Source organism: Melanerpes formicivorus, unplaced genomic scaffold, assembly GCF_026170545.1.
Source record: "Melanerpes formicivorus ecotype bairdi unplaced genomic scaffold, bMelFor1.0.p_v2 SCAF_155, whole genome shotgun sequence".
Classification (NCBI taxonomy): domain Eukaryota; kingdom Metazoa; phylum Chordata; class Aves; order Piciformes; family Picidae; genus Melanerpes; species Melanerpes formicivorus.
In genome coordinates, this window is record NW_027142507.1 from 549,070 (window position 1) to 562,856 (window position 13,787).

Consider the following 13,787-nt stretch of genomic DNA (forward strand, 5'->3'; position numbering starts at 1 on the left):
TGGTCTGCTAACTGGGCGTGACTCAGGCTGTGGAGAAGGAAGGCAATCAAGTTGAGAGTGGATACAAGGAAAAGGCTGCCAGAGTGGCCAGGGACTGGCACTGGTGGAGTGCCCATCCCTGGAGGTGCTCAAGAAAGGTGTGGCCTTGGCACCTGGGGACAGGGTTTAGTGGCCATGGTGGTGTTGGGTCGCTGGCTGGACTGGATGATCTTAGAAGTCTTTTCCAACCCAAAGAATGGTTCCAAGTTGGTGCCTGGAGTCTCTTGACATCTGTTGTAGCTTTCTGTAGGTTGGTTTGTGGCTTCTGTAGATCTTTTACCTTGGAAGACAATTGATCATTTCCATGAGGAGCTGATGGGAGCTGTGGAATACGTAGCAGAGGCTGTTCCAAGGCTTGGCTCAGCTCTGCTGTCTGATTCATGCAGACCTTACTTGTCTCTAAACACTATCAGAGGTAAACACCCAGCTGGCTGATGCTCCTGTTAGTGAGCTGCAGGCTGAGGATGCAGGAAGCCAGTCTGCAGAGTAATTTCAGATGCAGAGTCTGAGGATCATTGTCTGAGCTCCTGGTTATGTGATAAAACTGCTTTATTAATTAGCAGCTACACGTTGGGCTCAATTAAGTGCCCACCATGTGCTGGCTGGCTCTTATCATTAGCCTGCCTGGTGCTTGTCACCCCTAACTGCTGCCCACCCAGAGCATCTGGCTGTGAGCAGAGCACCAGAAGCACATTCTCTGCTCAGCACCAGCAGTCTCTGAGTGCAGTCTGCCTGCATCTGGGGAAACATCTTGGGGTGTTTTATCTCTGGTATTCAAGGCTCTCTGGAGCTAGATGAGGCCCTGAGCAACCTGGGCTGGTGGGAGGTGTCCCTGCACATGGCAGGGGGGGTTGGTACTGGATGATTTTCAAGGTCCCTTTTCTGTTCCACGAAATCAGCAGGACTGAGCATACACAAAGTCAGACTTCCTCATCTCTTGTGTTTGCTTGGGCTTTACAGGAGTGAAAAGGACTCTTGGCAGGATTTGACCTGAGCTCTCACGATGCCAGCATTAGCCTATGGCATGGGTAGTGCTGCTGACAGCCCTGGCCACTGCTGACTTTGTGTTCCCAGCAGCACAGTGTCAGCAGAACGGCAACACAATCATCCAGGACATGGAGCTGATGAAGAGGCTCCAGAGGAGGCCAGGAGAATGCTGAGGGGCTTGGAGCAGCTCTGCTGCCAGGCCAGGCTGAGGGAGCTGGGGGTGTGCAGCCTGGAGAAGAGAAGGCTGCAGGCAGAGCTCAGAGCAGCCTGCCAGGAGCTGAAGGGGCTGCAAGAAGGCTGCAGAGAGACTGTTGGCAAAGGCCTGCAGGGCCAGCAGCAGGGCCAAGGGCTGCAGAGCAGAGCAGAGCAGCTTGAGCTTGGAGGTGAGGAAGAAGTTGTGCAGCAGGAGGGTGGTGGAAGCCTGGCCCAGGTTGCCCAGGGAGGTGGTTGAGGCTCCCTGCCTGGAGCTGTTGAAGGGGAGGCTGGAGAGGGCTGTGGGCAAGCTGCTGGAGTTGGGGCTGTCCCTGCTGGGTGCAGAGGCCTTGGGCTGGCTGAGCTCTGCAGCTCCCTTCCAGCCCAGCCCAGGCTGTGATTCTGTGTGAAACGGCAGCAGGGAGCAATGAGGACAAGAGCAGAGATGATGCTGAGCACTTGGACACACACTTGGAAGTCTGCTGCTGGAGCTGAGGCTTGCTCCTGCCTGAACACCTCTCTAGTGCTGCGTGAGAGGTGGAGGCACAGGGTGCTGTGTCTGCCTGTGGCAGGCCAGCTCGCCCAGGAGGGAGCTGCCTTTTGACTGTTGGAGCCAGTGCTGACAGCTGGAGAGCTCTGCCTCAGGACCCAGAGGCCTGCCAGCACCTGGAGTGGCAGCCTGGCTCTTGGGTTTGGTGTTGTTCTTGTTGCAGTTTTGGAGTCTATAAAGGTGCAAGGAGCCATGCTAAAACCAGAACTGAAATAGCTTTGATGTGAGGTGCAGCTCTTCAAAGCTGCACGACTGCACAGCTAATGCAACCACAAGCTGCCTCCTGTGGTTATGCATCTAAGCAGAATGATGATGATGATGATCTGCTGCAAAATCAGCTCCTGCATCTGATGGTGTTCCCGACTGGATGGGTTATGCAGAGTGCATTCCACAATCAGCTTCTTACTCTTTGCAGGAGTCACCAAATGCAAGCTTCATCTCAGTGCACCTCTCTCCTTCTCTTTCCTGCTAGAGCCATGCTGTGCTTGGGCCTCAGGTTTATGCTTGTGTGCAGGAGGAGAGATCTAAAGCAGTGCTAGAGGTGTGCTGTATAAGATGGGCTGGTGAGGATGTGTTTCCTGGGGTTTGTGTGACAAAGTGAATCTGTTCTCTGAGGACTTGGATCAGGAGTGCAGAGGCTCTCAGAGGTAAGTATCTGACTTTACAGTGGGATTTTTTTATCCCATGGCTGTTGAGTTGGTAGGAGTTAGGACAGCCTGTGAAGAGATGATCTGATATGAAAGCTAACTCTGGGCCATAGAGTCACAGAATGGTTTGGGTTGGAAGGAACCTTAAAGATCACCCAGTGCCAACCCCCTGCCCTGGGCAGGGACACCTCCCACCAGCCCAGCTTGCTCAAGGCCTCATCCAGCCTGGCCTTGAACACCTCCAGGCATCCACAGCCTCCTTGGGCAGCCTGCTCCAGAGTCTCCCCACCCTCACTGGAAAGAATGCCTTCCTCATCTCCAGCCTCAGCCTGCCCTGCTCAGGCTTCAGCCCACTCCCCTCTCTCCTCTCCCTACCAGCCCTTGTCAGAAGTCCCTCCCCAGCTCCCGTGCAGGCACCCTGCAGGTACTGGAGGGCCTCCAGCAAATGACCAACTGCTCTCCTGTGAATTCAAAAGGCAGCATTATCCAAGGGCTCTGCTAACAAATTGGTGTTGCTGAGGGCTTGCTGTGCTCCTGTGCCTGCTGCAGTGTAAGCTGAGTGGCAGAATCATTGCTTTCCTCAGATAACTTTAGGAAGTCTCTCTTGGCTGGTCCCCCTCAGGCCTTCATGTACTGCAGTGTCTGCAGGAAAACATCAGAAAGAAGACTCCTTCCTGATGTCTCAGTCTCACATTTGCCTGTCTGCTGGACCTCTTCTACCCTCCATCCTTCTCCTAAGTCCTTCCCAGAATCCCCTGCACCCTCCCTCTTTGCAAAGAAAACCGCAGCATTCCTTCTCCTGCAGCTCTTGCCCTGTCCTTTGGTCCTTGAGTGCAAGGCTGTGTCAGCCACTCCTCTGCCATGCACAACTGCAAGCTGAGCTCATACTTTTTAGCTGCCAGCTCAGCCTTGTGCAGCTGCAATTGATTAATCACAGAATCACAGGGGTTGGAAGGGACCTCCAGAGATCATCCAGACCAACCCCCTGCCAGAGCAGGGGCAGCCCCCAGAAACAGCTGCTCTCCATGGTGCTGTGCTCTGCTGCCTGTTCTCCCAGGGTCTGCCCACAGCTCCCCAGCTTGGCCTCTGTAACCCATGGGGTTATTAGAATCATAGCAACACTGAATGCACTGGCTTGGAGGAGACCTTTCAAAGTAATCTAGGCCACCCCCCTGCAGTCAGCAGGGACATCCCCATCTCGATCAGGTTGCTCAGAGTCCCATCAAGCCTGACCTGGAATGTCTCCAGGGATGCCCCCCCCCACTTCTCTGGCCAACCTGTTCCAGTGTTCCAGCACCCCCACAGTAGAGAACTTCTTGCTAATGGCCAGTCTAAATCTACCCTGCTCCGGTTTCAAGCCACTGTCCCTCCTCCTAGTGCTACATATCCTTGCACAGTCCCCCCCCAGCTTTCTGGTAGCCCCCTTCAGGTACTGGCAGGCCGCTGTTAGGTCTCCCTGGAGCCTTCTCTTCTGCAGGCTGAGCAGCCCTTCCTCTTTCAGCCTGTCTTTGTAGGTGAGGCTCTCCAGCTCTTGTTCTCGATGTGCATCGCACCCGGGTTTGTCCCTAGCGAAAAGGAAGATTGCAACCTGCTGCCTGCTGCTGGTACTCTGCTCAGTCTGTGTGGTGGTTCCCCCTGGTGCCCTGTCAGCACTTCCCATCTCCTGTGCCCCTCCATCTGCACCGTACCTGTTCTCACAGTACTGATCAGCCCCTTGGCAGGTGCTGGAGTGTAGCTGTCTGTTGTGTCCTTACCTAGAGCTAAGTGCCTGTTTGTGTCCTCGTTAGCTGTAGTCCTCTGTCTTTGTTGCTGAGATGGGGAGGAGGGCTGGGGGAGGGAGAGGGCTGTGGATGCCATCCTTGGTTTCCATGCCTGGGCAAAGTGAGAACCAGCTGGAGTGCACAACCAGTGCTGGTGTGGGGCCCGAGGAAACGCCTCACCGTGTTTTGTGCTGGGTTCACACCGTCAGGCTCTGCTGTTTGCACATGGACGTAGGTCGATGTGAATCCTAATCCAGGCTTTACATTTGCTTCATCAGACTCTTGCAGGCAGAAGCCATCATCCATGCCTCTCCTTCTGTGTGAGAGATTACACATTTCTTTCTATTCATGTTCTTCCAGGTGACTTGGATTATTACTGGCTGGATCCTGCCACGTGGCACAGCAGGGAGACATCCCCCATTAGTTCGGTAAGCAGCGGCACGAGGAGGAGGCTCGCACGTGTGAGGTGTGGGCTGGCTGCTCCAGGCCAGCAGGGACATTTTGTGGTCAAAAGATTGCCCTGTGACAATTTGTGTGAACATCTGGTTCAGTGGATCGTGGGAACTGAAATCCCAAGGAGCTGCTCATCAAATGCATCCTGCCTGGGTTGTACCTGGAACAGGGGAGGCTGGATGCCAACTCACCCCGGGAAAGCAGCTGGCAGCATGCTGCTGCTGCAGGAGAGGCACTGTTAGCATTGGGAAAGAGCCTGTGGGGGTTTGTTATACAGGGGAGAGATCATTTGGCCTTTATTGCATCTCCATGTGGCAGAGCTGCACACCACACACCCTGTTCCAAAGACAGAAAGGACAATGCACTGTTCAGGGGCCTGGGATTGCCAAGTCAGTGTTTGGTTTTGTTAAGGTGTCTAATTGCACCAGGCTGGGAGTTCATTGTCATTCTGCCTGCAGAGTGTTTTCCACACTGAGCACAAATATTTATTGGATTAACTGCATGAGGTTCAACAAATCACAGTGCAAGGTCCTGCAACTCAGTCAGGCCAGTTGCAGGCACAGATCCAGGCTGGGTGCAGCGTAGGTTGAGAGCAGCTCTTAAGAAAGAGGCTTGGTGTTACTGATTGCTGAGCAGCTCCCCAGGAGCCAGCAGTGCCCTCCTGCAGCCCAGCAGGCAGTGGTGTGGGCAGCAGAGGGGATTCTGTCCCTTGCTCAGACCTCACCTCCAGTCCTGCCTCCAGTTCTGGTGTCCCCAGCAGCAGAAGGACACAGAGCTGCCGGAGTAAGGCCAGAGGAGGCCACAAGGATGCTCCAAGGGCTGGAGCAGCTCTGCTGTGAGCACAGGCTGAGGGAGCTGGGGCTGTGCAGCCTGCAGAGGGGAAGGCTCTGGGGGGACCTCAGAGCTGCCTGCCAGAACCTGAAGGGATCCTGCAGGAAGGCTGCAGAGAGACTTCTCCTGAGGGTGTCTGAGACAGGACAAGGGGAATGGTTTGGAGCTGAGGCAGAGCAGGGTTAGAGTGGAGCTGAGGAAGATCTTCAGCAGGAGGGTGGTGAGACTCTGGCACAGGCTGCCCAGGGAGGCTGTGGCTGCCTCCTGCCTGGGAGTGTTCAAGGCAACCAAGTCAAGCTGCGATGGAGGTTGGTGGGGAGGTTGGAGTTGATGGTCTCTAAGGTCCCTTCCCACCTAGGCCATTCTATGGTTGAATGAAGCTAGAGTCCATCAGATAAAATAGCAGAAAGCATGGGTGGAGGATGTAAGACGCCTGAAGGATGTTTTTGTCTGCTGTGCCATGGCAATCCAGAAGGTTTACTGCTCTGTAGATGTGCAGATGAGTCCAGGACGGTGGTTGCAGCTCTTTCATTCATCCTCTTGGTTCTTCTAACAGCACCCTGTGACGTGGCAGCCTTCTAAAGAGGGAGACTGCTTGATCGGGCGTGTGGTCCTGAACAAGAGAACAACCATGCCCAAGGAGTCAGGTGCCCTGCTGGGGCTGAAGGTGAGTGGCACGTCCTTTGGGTGGGAAAGCAGAGCAGCTCCCACTGAGCCTTGCCCAGAGACACAGCACCTTCCACCAGGAGCTCTCATGATGTCCTCATTGCACAGCAACACAGTCCTTGGTTGTAGTGAGCTCTGGGAGCTCTACAGATGAATGCTGACTGCAAATGCATCTAATCCTTCTGTGCAGTCACCTCCCAGCCCTGGCAAGGGAGCTGAGCAGCTCTGACTAACAAACATTCTGCTGGGCACCTGGAATTCAATCTCCAGCACATGCCAGGCATGGACTGGAAGAAGTGACCTTGCTGGGGTGGTTACTCAGAGCTCATCTTCCTGCAACAAGGGATGCCTGGCAAACTGGACAGGGCTGATGCATCAAACGTTGCAAGGAGTAGCAATCTTAGCCATTCCTCTTCAGCTTCCTTCCAGTTAGGGCTGGCCCTGTTGGGGTCTCTAACTCTGTCTTTAAGCCTCTGTAAAGCCCAAATTGACACCAGGTTTGCTTATGGATACTTTTAGGTTTCATTTTAGAAATCAGATGACAATTGCTCTGTCTGTTTGTGGTGGAGGGGATGTCTGATTTGGGACAAATGTTGTGCTTAACCAGGTGGTTGGTGGCAAAATGACAGAGCTGGGACGCCTCGGTGCCTTCATTACCAAAGTGAAGAAAGGAAGCTTGGCTGATGTGGTGGGACACCTCAGAGCAGGTAAATGCCCCAGCTGGGTATCTCATGGTGTGGTGGGACACCTCAGAGCAGGTAAATGCCCCAGCTGGGTATCTCATGGTGTGGTGGGACACCTCAGAGCAGGTAACACTCAGCTGGGTATCTCATGGTGTGGTGGGACACCTCAGAGCAGGTAACACTCAGCTGGGTAGCTCATGATGTGGTGGGACACCTCAGAGCAGGTAAATGCCCCAGCTGGGTATCTCATGGTGTGGTGGGACACCTCAGAGCAGGTAAATGCCCCAGCTGGGTATCTCATGGTGTGGTGGGACACCTCAGAGCAGGTAACACTCAGCTGGGTATCTCATGGTGTGGTGGGACACCTCAGGGCAGGTAAATGCCCCAGCTGGGTAGCTCATGATGTGGTGGGACACCTCAGGGCAGGTAAATGCCCCAGCTGGGTAGCTCATGATGTGGTGGGACACCTCAGGGCAGGTAACACTCAGCTGGGTAGCTCATGGTGTGGTGGGACACCTCAGAGCAGGTAAATGCCCCAGCTGGGTATCTCATGGTGTGGTGGGACACCTCAGAGCAGGTAAATGCCCCAGCTGGGTATCTCATGGTGTGGTGGGACACCTCAGAGCAGGTAAATGCCCCAGCTGGGTATCTCATGATGTGGTGGGACACCTCAGGGCAGGTAACACTCAGCTGGGTAGCTCATGGTGTGGTGGGACATGCCAGCGGGCTGGATCAGCAGGATTGCTGCCAGAGTGACAGGTGGGTTTTCTCCTCTCTTCAGCCTAGAGAAGGCTCCAGGGGCAGCTGAAGGGATCCTGCAGGAAGGCTGCAGAAGGACTGTTCATGAGGGTGGCTGGAGACAGGCCAAGGGGGGATGGTTTGAAGCTGAGGGTTAGAGTGGAGCTGAGGAAGAAGTTCTTCAGTACTGGGGTGGTGAGACTCTGGCACAGGCTGCCCAGGGAGGCTGTGGCTCCCTCCTGCCTGAGAGTGTTCAAGGCCAGGTTGAACTCTAGGTGAGAGGTGTCCCTGCCCTTCCTGGGGAGGTTGAAGCAGATGATCTCTGAGGTCCCTTCCAACCTGAGCCATTCCATGATTCTGTGAGGTTGTGTCTGGTACAAGAGAGAAACAAACTGGAACAGGCAGGGCAGAGGGACAGAGAGTTGATGAAGGGCCTGGGGTGTGTGGTGTACCCGAAGCTGAGAGGACAGTCTGCTCAGACTGCCAAAGAAAATGCCATGGGATGCTGAGGCTCTTGATTTGACCTGGCTGATGGGAGGCTGTAGAGAGCCCAGAGCCAGACTGTTCTCAGAGGTGCTTGTTGATCACACAAGAGGCAATGTGCAGGAGCTCTTGTGTATGAAAATGTTTGTCTTGTATCTGGAGAGGGGAGTTAATGCTTGCCAGAGGAGATGTTGCATACCCTTCCTTTAGGATGCTCAACCCCTGAGGAAAGCGATCTGCCCTTTGATGCTGACCCTACTTTGAGCAGGAGTTGGAGCTAACTGACCCCCAAAAGTGCCTCCCAGTCTGAAGTAATAGTTGGAAATAAATACATTACATAAAGAAATAAAACCAGAGATTTGCAGTCTGAGAACCTTCTGCCCCTGCTGACCATGCATCAGGAAGTGGGGGTAGAAGATGAGATGCATGACTGTCCCATGATGTCCTGGGGATGTCCTGGTTACCCTGAACCCCTGCAGTGGAAGGTCTCTCAGAGCTCCCTGCCTGAGCTCGAGGTGGGGGCTCAGCACAGCTTCAATCTGCCTTTCATAGACTCACAGAAGGCATCAGGCTGGAAGGGAGCCTCCCAAGTGACCTCTGTGCCACCTGGGGCAATGTGTGGATTTCATAACTGTTGTGGAGTTCTCTGCCAGAGAATGTGGAGCTGATGTAACCTTCTCTTTGCACCCAAGGGGACGAGGTCCTGGAGTGGAATGGGAAACCCTTGCCTGGAGCTACAAACGAAGAAGTTTACAACATTATTTTAGAATCCAAATCAGAACCTCAAGTTGAAATTATTGTTTCAAGGCCTATTGGGTAAGGTTCCAGACTTGGCTTCTTCAGCACTGTTGGTGTTTCTCCTGCTGTGAGGGTGAAAGGCACTGGGCTTGAGGCCCTTGTGTTTTGTCTCTTACTGATGGAGGTGACTCACTTCCTGTTACTGACATTTTACTGCATTGTCCTCGCTGCTGTTGGATCTGTGCTGTGTGGCTCTAAGTGTTCTTTTCTCTGTGGCCAGAGCAGATTCACAGGATGGTCTGGGTTGGATGGGACCTTAAAGATCATCCAGTTCCAATCTCCCTACCATGGGCAGGGACACTTTCTACTGGGCCAGGCTGCTCAAGGCTTTTGCCAAGTGGCAAAGGGTAATAGGTGGGGCAGGTGAATCAGGCGGGCTCCTGCGTGAGAACAATCTGATTTTCAGGCTTTCAGCTTGGCTGGAGCAGAATGTATACAAACAGAAACAGAAGGAAACAGCAGCAACCATTGAGGAGGCAGCACTGGATCAAGTCACTGCTAGCACAGGCCTTCTGTAAAGATCTAAACCCAAGTAAGACCAAACCCCTCTTGAAAGGCCTGTAGCCTCGGATGACACTGTCATCAGATCAGAAGTGGAAGCGAAGCTCCAGCACAACCTGCCACCAACATGTGATGCTCATCAGCTTAGATCTGTCTGCTGTGGGCCCAGGGGGTGGGGCTGTGACAACACTTCTGCTGCTTTCCCTTAGAAAGAGCCCAAATCTGTTGGGATGTCTATGGAGAGTGGGGCTGGCTCTGCAGCTGTGGTGGTCGTGGCTCATCCCTGAACATGGCTCTGTGGGGACCATCCTGAGCTAAGTCTCCCTGCACGAGAATCTGAATCACACCAAATGAGTCTCCCAGGGGGACTTGGACAGTGAAAGACACTTCCTTTTTCCAGCAGTCCAGGCCCTGCTGCTGTCCTGCAGCACCTTGGCATCACCTGCAGGCACCTCCAGAGGTCGAAGCAGAGTGACCCTTGTGCAGGGGAGGAGCAGAGAGCGGCACAGGGCACAGCCTCTGCTTGGCCCTTACGCTCTTGGCCTTGGCTTTGTACTTTGGGCTGCTTTGGGGTTTGGTTTGGTTTGGTTTAGTTTTGTTCTTCCTGGTCCTTCTTGGTTCTTCTTGGTCCTTTTTTCTTTTTTCTTTTTTTTTTTTGTATTTATTTGATTTATTTATTTTACTTCAGACCATTTTGGTCTTTTTTTTTGCTTTAGTTTTTGTTCTTCCTGATCCTTCTTGGTCCTTTTTTTTTCTTGGCTTTTTAATGCTTTATTGATTTGTTTTACTTTGGTCTTTTCTTTTGGTTTGGTTTAGTTTTGGTTCCTCTTGGTCCTTCTTGATCCTCCTTGGTGATTTTTGGTCCTTTTGTCTTTTGTGGCATTGAACTCCATTTATTTCTTTCTTTGTTTCAGTTCAGTCTTTTTTGGTCTTTTTTGTTGTTGCTGTTTTAGATTTGGTTGGTTTTAGTTACGGTCCTTGATCCTTTTTTTGTTTGCTTCTTTGCTTCTTTACTTAACTTCAGTCTTTTTTGGTCTTTTTTTTGTTGTTTTCAGTTTTGGTCCTTGGTCTTTTTTTTTTTTTTGTCTTTTTGTCTTTTGGCTTTTTAATTATTTTTAAGATGTATTAGGTTGTTTTTCATATCCTTTGCTCTTGGTTTGGTGTTTTTAATGGCCTCTCTTGGTCTTTTGTGGTATTTATTTTACTTTGGTCATTTTGGGTCCTGTTTTAGGTTCTGGATCCTTTTTCATCTTTTTTGTCCTTTTTCATCCTTTCATTTTTTTAATTATTCTTTTCCCTTCTCTTTCACTTTCATTTTGTTTTTTAATCTTTTGGGGGCTTTCCTGGTATATTTTTTAGATCCATCTTTTCTCTCTCCTTTTTTCTGTCTTTTTTTTTTTGTCTTTTTTGGTAATTTTTATCTTATTTTGGGGATTTTCTTTAACATTTTGGTTGGTTTGGCTTTGGTGTTTGTTGTTTTTTTTTTTTAATGGTCATTTTTAGTCTGTTTTTTGTCTTTTAGTTTCTCGGGGGAGGGTGGGGCTTGGTTGGTTTGGGTTTTTTGCTGTGGTCTTTTTTGGCCTTTTTTTTTGTCTTGGGTCATTTCTTGATCCTGTTTTGTTCCTTTTCAGTCTGTTCTTTTTCATGGCCCTTTTTGGTTTTTATTCTTTTTGAGCTTTTTTTTTTCTTTTTCTTTTGTTTTTGGGGGGTTGTTTGCTTGGTTTGGTCTTTTGTTTGTTTAACTTTCTGTCTTTTTAAAACAACTGCAATCCAAATCTTGCTGCCCCGTGGGAAATGGATTGCCTCCGTTACCAGGTGGCTCTTCCTCCCACCCCCCCACAGCATCTCCTCTCTGGTTATCCAGACACTCTGATTGTTCCCAACTGATGGCCAGGAACTCTGTTTGATCCAGCAGCTCTGGAAACCAGAGCTGTAGCAGCTCTGCTACATCACAGCTTGGTGCCTAGGTCCTGACTCACCCAAACTGCAGCTCCTTGACACAGCCTGAAGCGGTCATCCATTAAACCTCAGGCTCCTGTGAGGGAGCAGGTTCCCGCAAGACCTGAGGAGTGATCATTCTGGCTGCATAATTCAAGGGCTTCCAGCTCTCAGCATTAATAATGCAGATAATGCACCAGCACTTCTCATGGTCTACGTTTAAAAAGCCCCAGCATATTGGGTCTAAAAAGCCCAAATGTGGCACGCTTTGGCTTCAGTGTGTAGTGGGGGAGCTGGGAGCCCACGGGGGAGGCTGCCAGTTGCCCAATGGGTGTCTAAACAATTTGCTCAGCCTTGCAAATTTGCATCTTTGTGTGGCCCAGCAAATGTGGCTGTGAGTAATGGGTAATTGTAGGATGCTTATTAGAGAAAATTGTGAAAGATGGGGCACTATTAGCAGATGAAGGCAGAACAACAAACAGCATAACCACAACAGGACCGTTAGTGCTCCACAGAAACTAATTGACTCTAATGCTAATAATTGCAACACAAGGTAGGTAAAAAAAACCCAAAACTACAAGAAAGCAGAATTAATGGGTTGGCTGTCTGAATATGAGGGGAAGAGCCACCTATGAATATGCATACAGCATGAGAGGTGGCTAAGCTGGGACAGCAGAGAAAGTCTTCTGGCAGTATGGCTGTTGGAGAACCCTGGGCTGGTCACTAAGTCACCATCTCCTGTGTGCTGGGCTGAGCTCTGTGGGGCACTGCAGGTAAAACCAATGTGCTTTGGTTTCATTCCTCTCTCTTCTCTTGCCCGATGCTAGCTGTGTGTGCTTGGATTTCTGCAATTAACATTGCCCAAACTGTAGCTTCTGTGCTGTGATTCTGCTGCTGTGCTCTGGGTCCTAGCGAGGAGGCTGAACCTCCATCAGCAGGCACTGCTGAATTCCAGAGGGCTGCTCAAGTGATTTAATTAGTGCAGACTGTAGACTGAGCTGCAGGTTCTGATGGGAAGGAATGGGTTTGGAAATAGCAGGAGGAAGGCTGGGACAGGTCCTCAGGATCTTTGAAAACCCTGTAGGATCTGGCAGTGATGATTCCGTCCCTGCAGCAAACCAACCAAGTCTGAGTGACAACCACGTTGGCTCCGGTGAGAACTGAATCTACAGCTGGTCCTGTGTGCTGTGCAAGGGTGAGCTCACACACCAGGCAGCTGCAGACTGCTCTCAGCCCAACGCTTTAATCTGTGGAAGGACAACCATGTGGAACATCACAGAGAGCCACAAAATATCTTCTCCTTCCAAGGGAGACAGAGGCAAAGTTGGATGTCGGCAGCTCGTCACTGGCTGTGTGTCTGAAAGGTCTGACCTCCACTTTGCTCTAAAAGGGCAGTCCAGTTCTGGAACTGTTTTGAAGAGGAGGTTGTACAACCTCTGAGTTTGTTTTTGCCATTTGCTTTGAGTGGTTGTGAATAGTTCCAGCCAAGAGCTACTGTTTCTTCTGAAGAGCTGCTTTGTGAATCACAGTACATCATAGTGTTAGAATATTTCCTGTGGTCCAGAATAGAATAGAACAGAATAGAATAAACCAGGTTGGAAAAGACCTTTGAGATCAAGTCCAACCTGTCATCCAGCACCATCTAATCAACTAAACCACGGCACCAAGCACCCCATCCAGTCTCTTCCTAAACACCTCCAGTGGTGGGGACTCCACCACCTGCCTGCAGCCCAGGTCAGGCTGAGTTTCTTACATGAGGAGTTTCAGATTCGTGTTTAGAAGGCAGGCAGCCCTCCAGCAGGTAGTGTGCTGGTGTGCATGAAAGAGTCCAGAGGTCATGCTGGAAAATGGATTATTGGATTTGGATGAAATAAAGCCTGGCCTTCATGTATGGGATGTACACTCTGAGACCAAGAGCAGAAAGCAGAACTGCTGCAGAACTTGCCAGCACTTTGGTGCTCTGCACTGTACTGCATACTTCATTTCTTCCTTCTTTCTGAGCTGGTGCCTTGCAGCTGGCTGTGGGGCTGTACTTAAGCAAGATAAATACTGTAGGGAAGAGATTTCCCAGCAATAATTTGTGTAGCTCTGTATACACGTGTGCATACACATGCACAGGGATTGTATACACATCCTCTATTATCTATGTACACACATATCACATCTAAAGAAATAGTATCAATCATCTGTATGCAAGAACACAGACAACATCCACCCTCTGTGTGAACTGCTCTGTATGGAGTTTAAAAGCTGGCCATTGTCCTGCAGTGCTGTGGGGCTTGCCCCTTCCACTCCTCCTGGAATCCATCCGTTTTCCCTGGGGTGACTTTCATGTTCCAGCTCCAGCTCTCCCTGCCAGTTTTCCAGAAGAGCTACAGGAGTTTGCAAAACTACAGTAAAAAATGTTGTCCTTTCATTTCCTTCCTGTCTGATGAGTAAGGGCTTGAGAAGGATCTGATTCTGTTTGTTGTTTACCTTTAGCTGTTGAGGATTTCTGTGCAGGCAGCTCTGCAAAGACTCT

The 13,787-nt window shown here is 50.9% G+C and overlaps 1 protein-coding gene across 25 annotated transcripts in view; it reads left to right on the top strand.

Moving 5' to 3' along the window:
• The window catches only part of RIMS1 (regulating synaptic membrane exocytosis 1), a 286,098-nt gene that overhangs the window by 155,090 nt on the left and 117,221 nt on the right, over positions 1-13,787 (top strand). For all 25 annotated transcript variants that reach the window (XM_068168690.1, XM_068168691.1, XM_068168698.1 and 22 more), the window contains exons 5-8: positions 4,536-4,603; positions 6,016-6,126; positions 6,733-6,832; positions 8,722-8,845. In XM_068168690.1, coding sequence (XP_068024791.1) covers positions 4,536-4,603; positions 6,016-6,126; positions 6,733-6,832; positions 8,722-8,845 — 403 coding nt within the window. The remainder of the gene's footprint in view (positions 1-4,535; positions 4,604-6,015; positions 6,127-6,732; positions 6,833-8,721; positions 8,846-13,787) is intronic.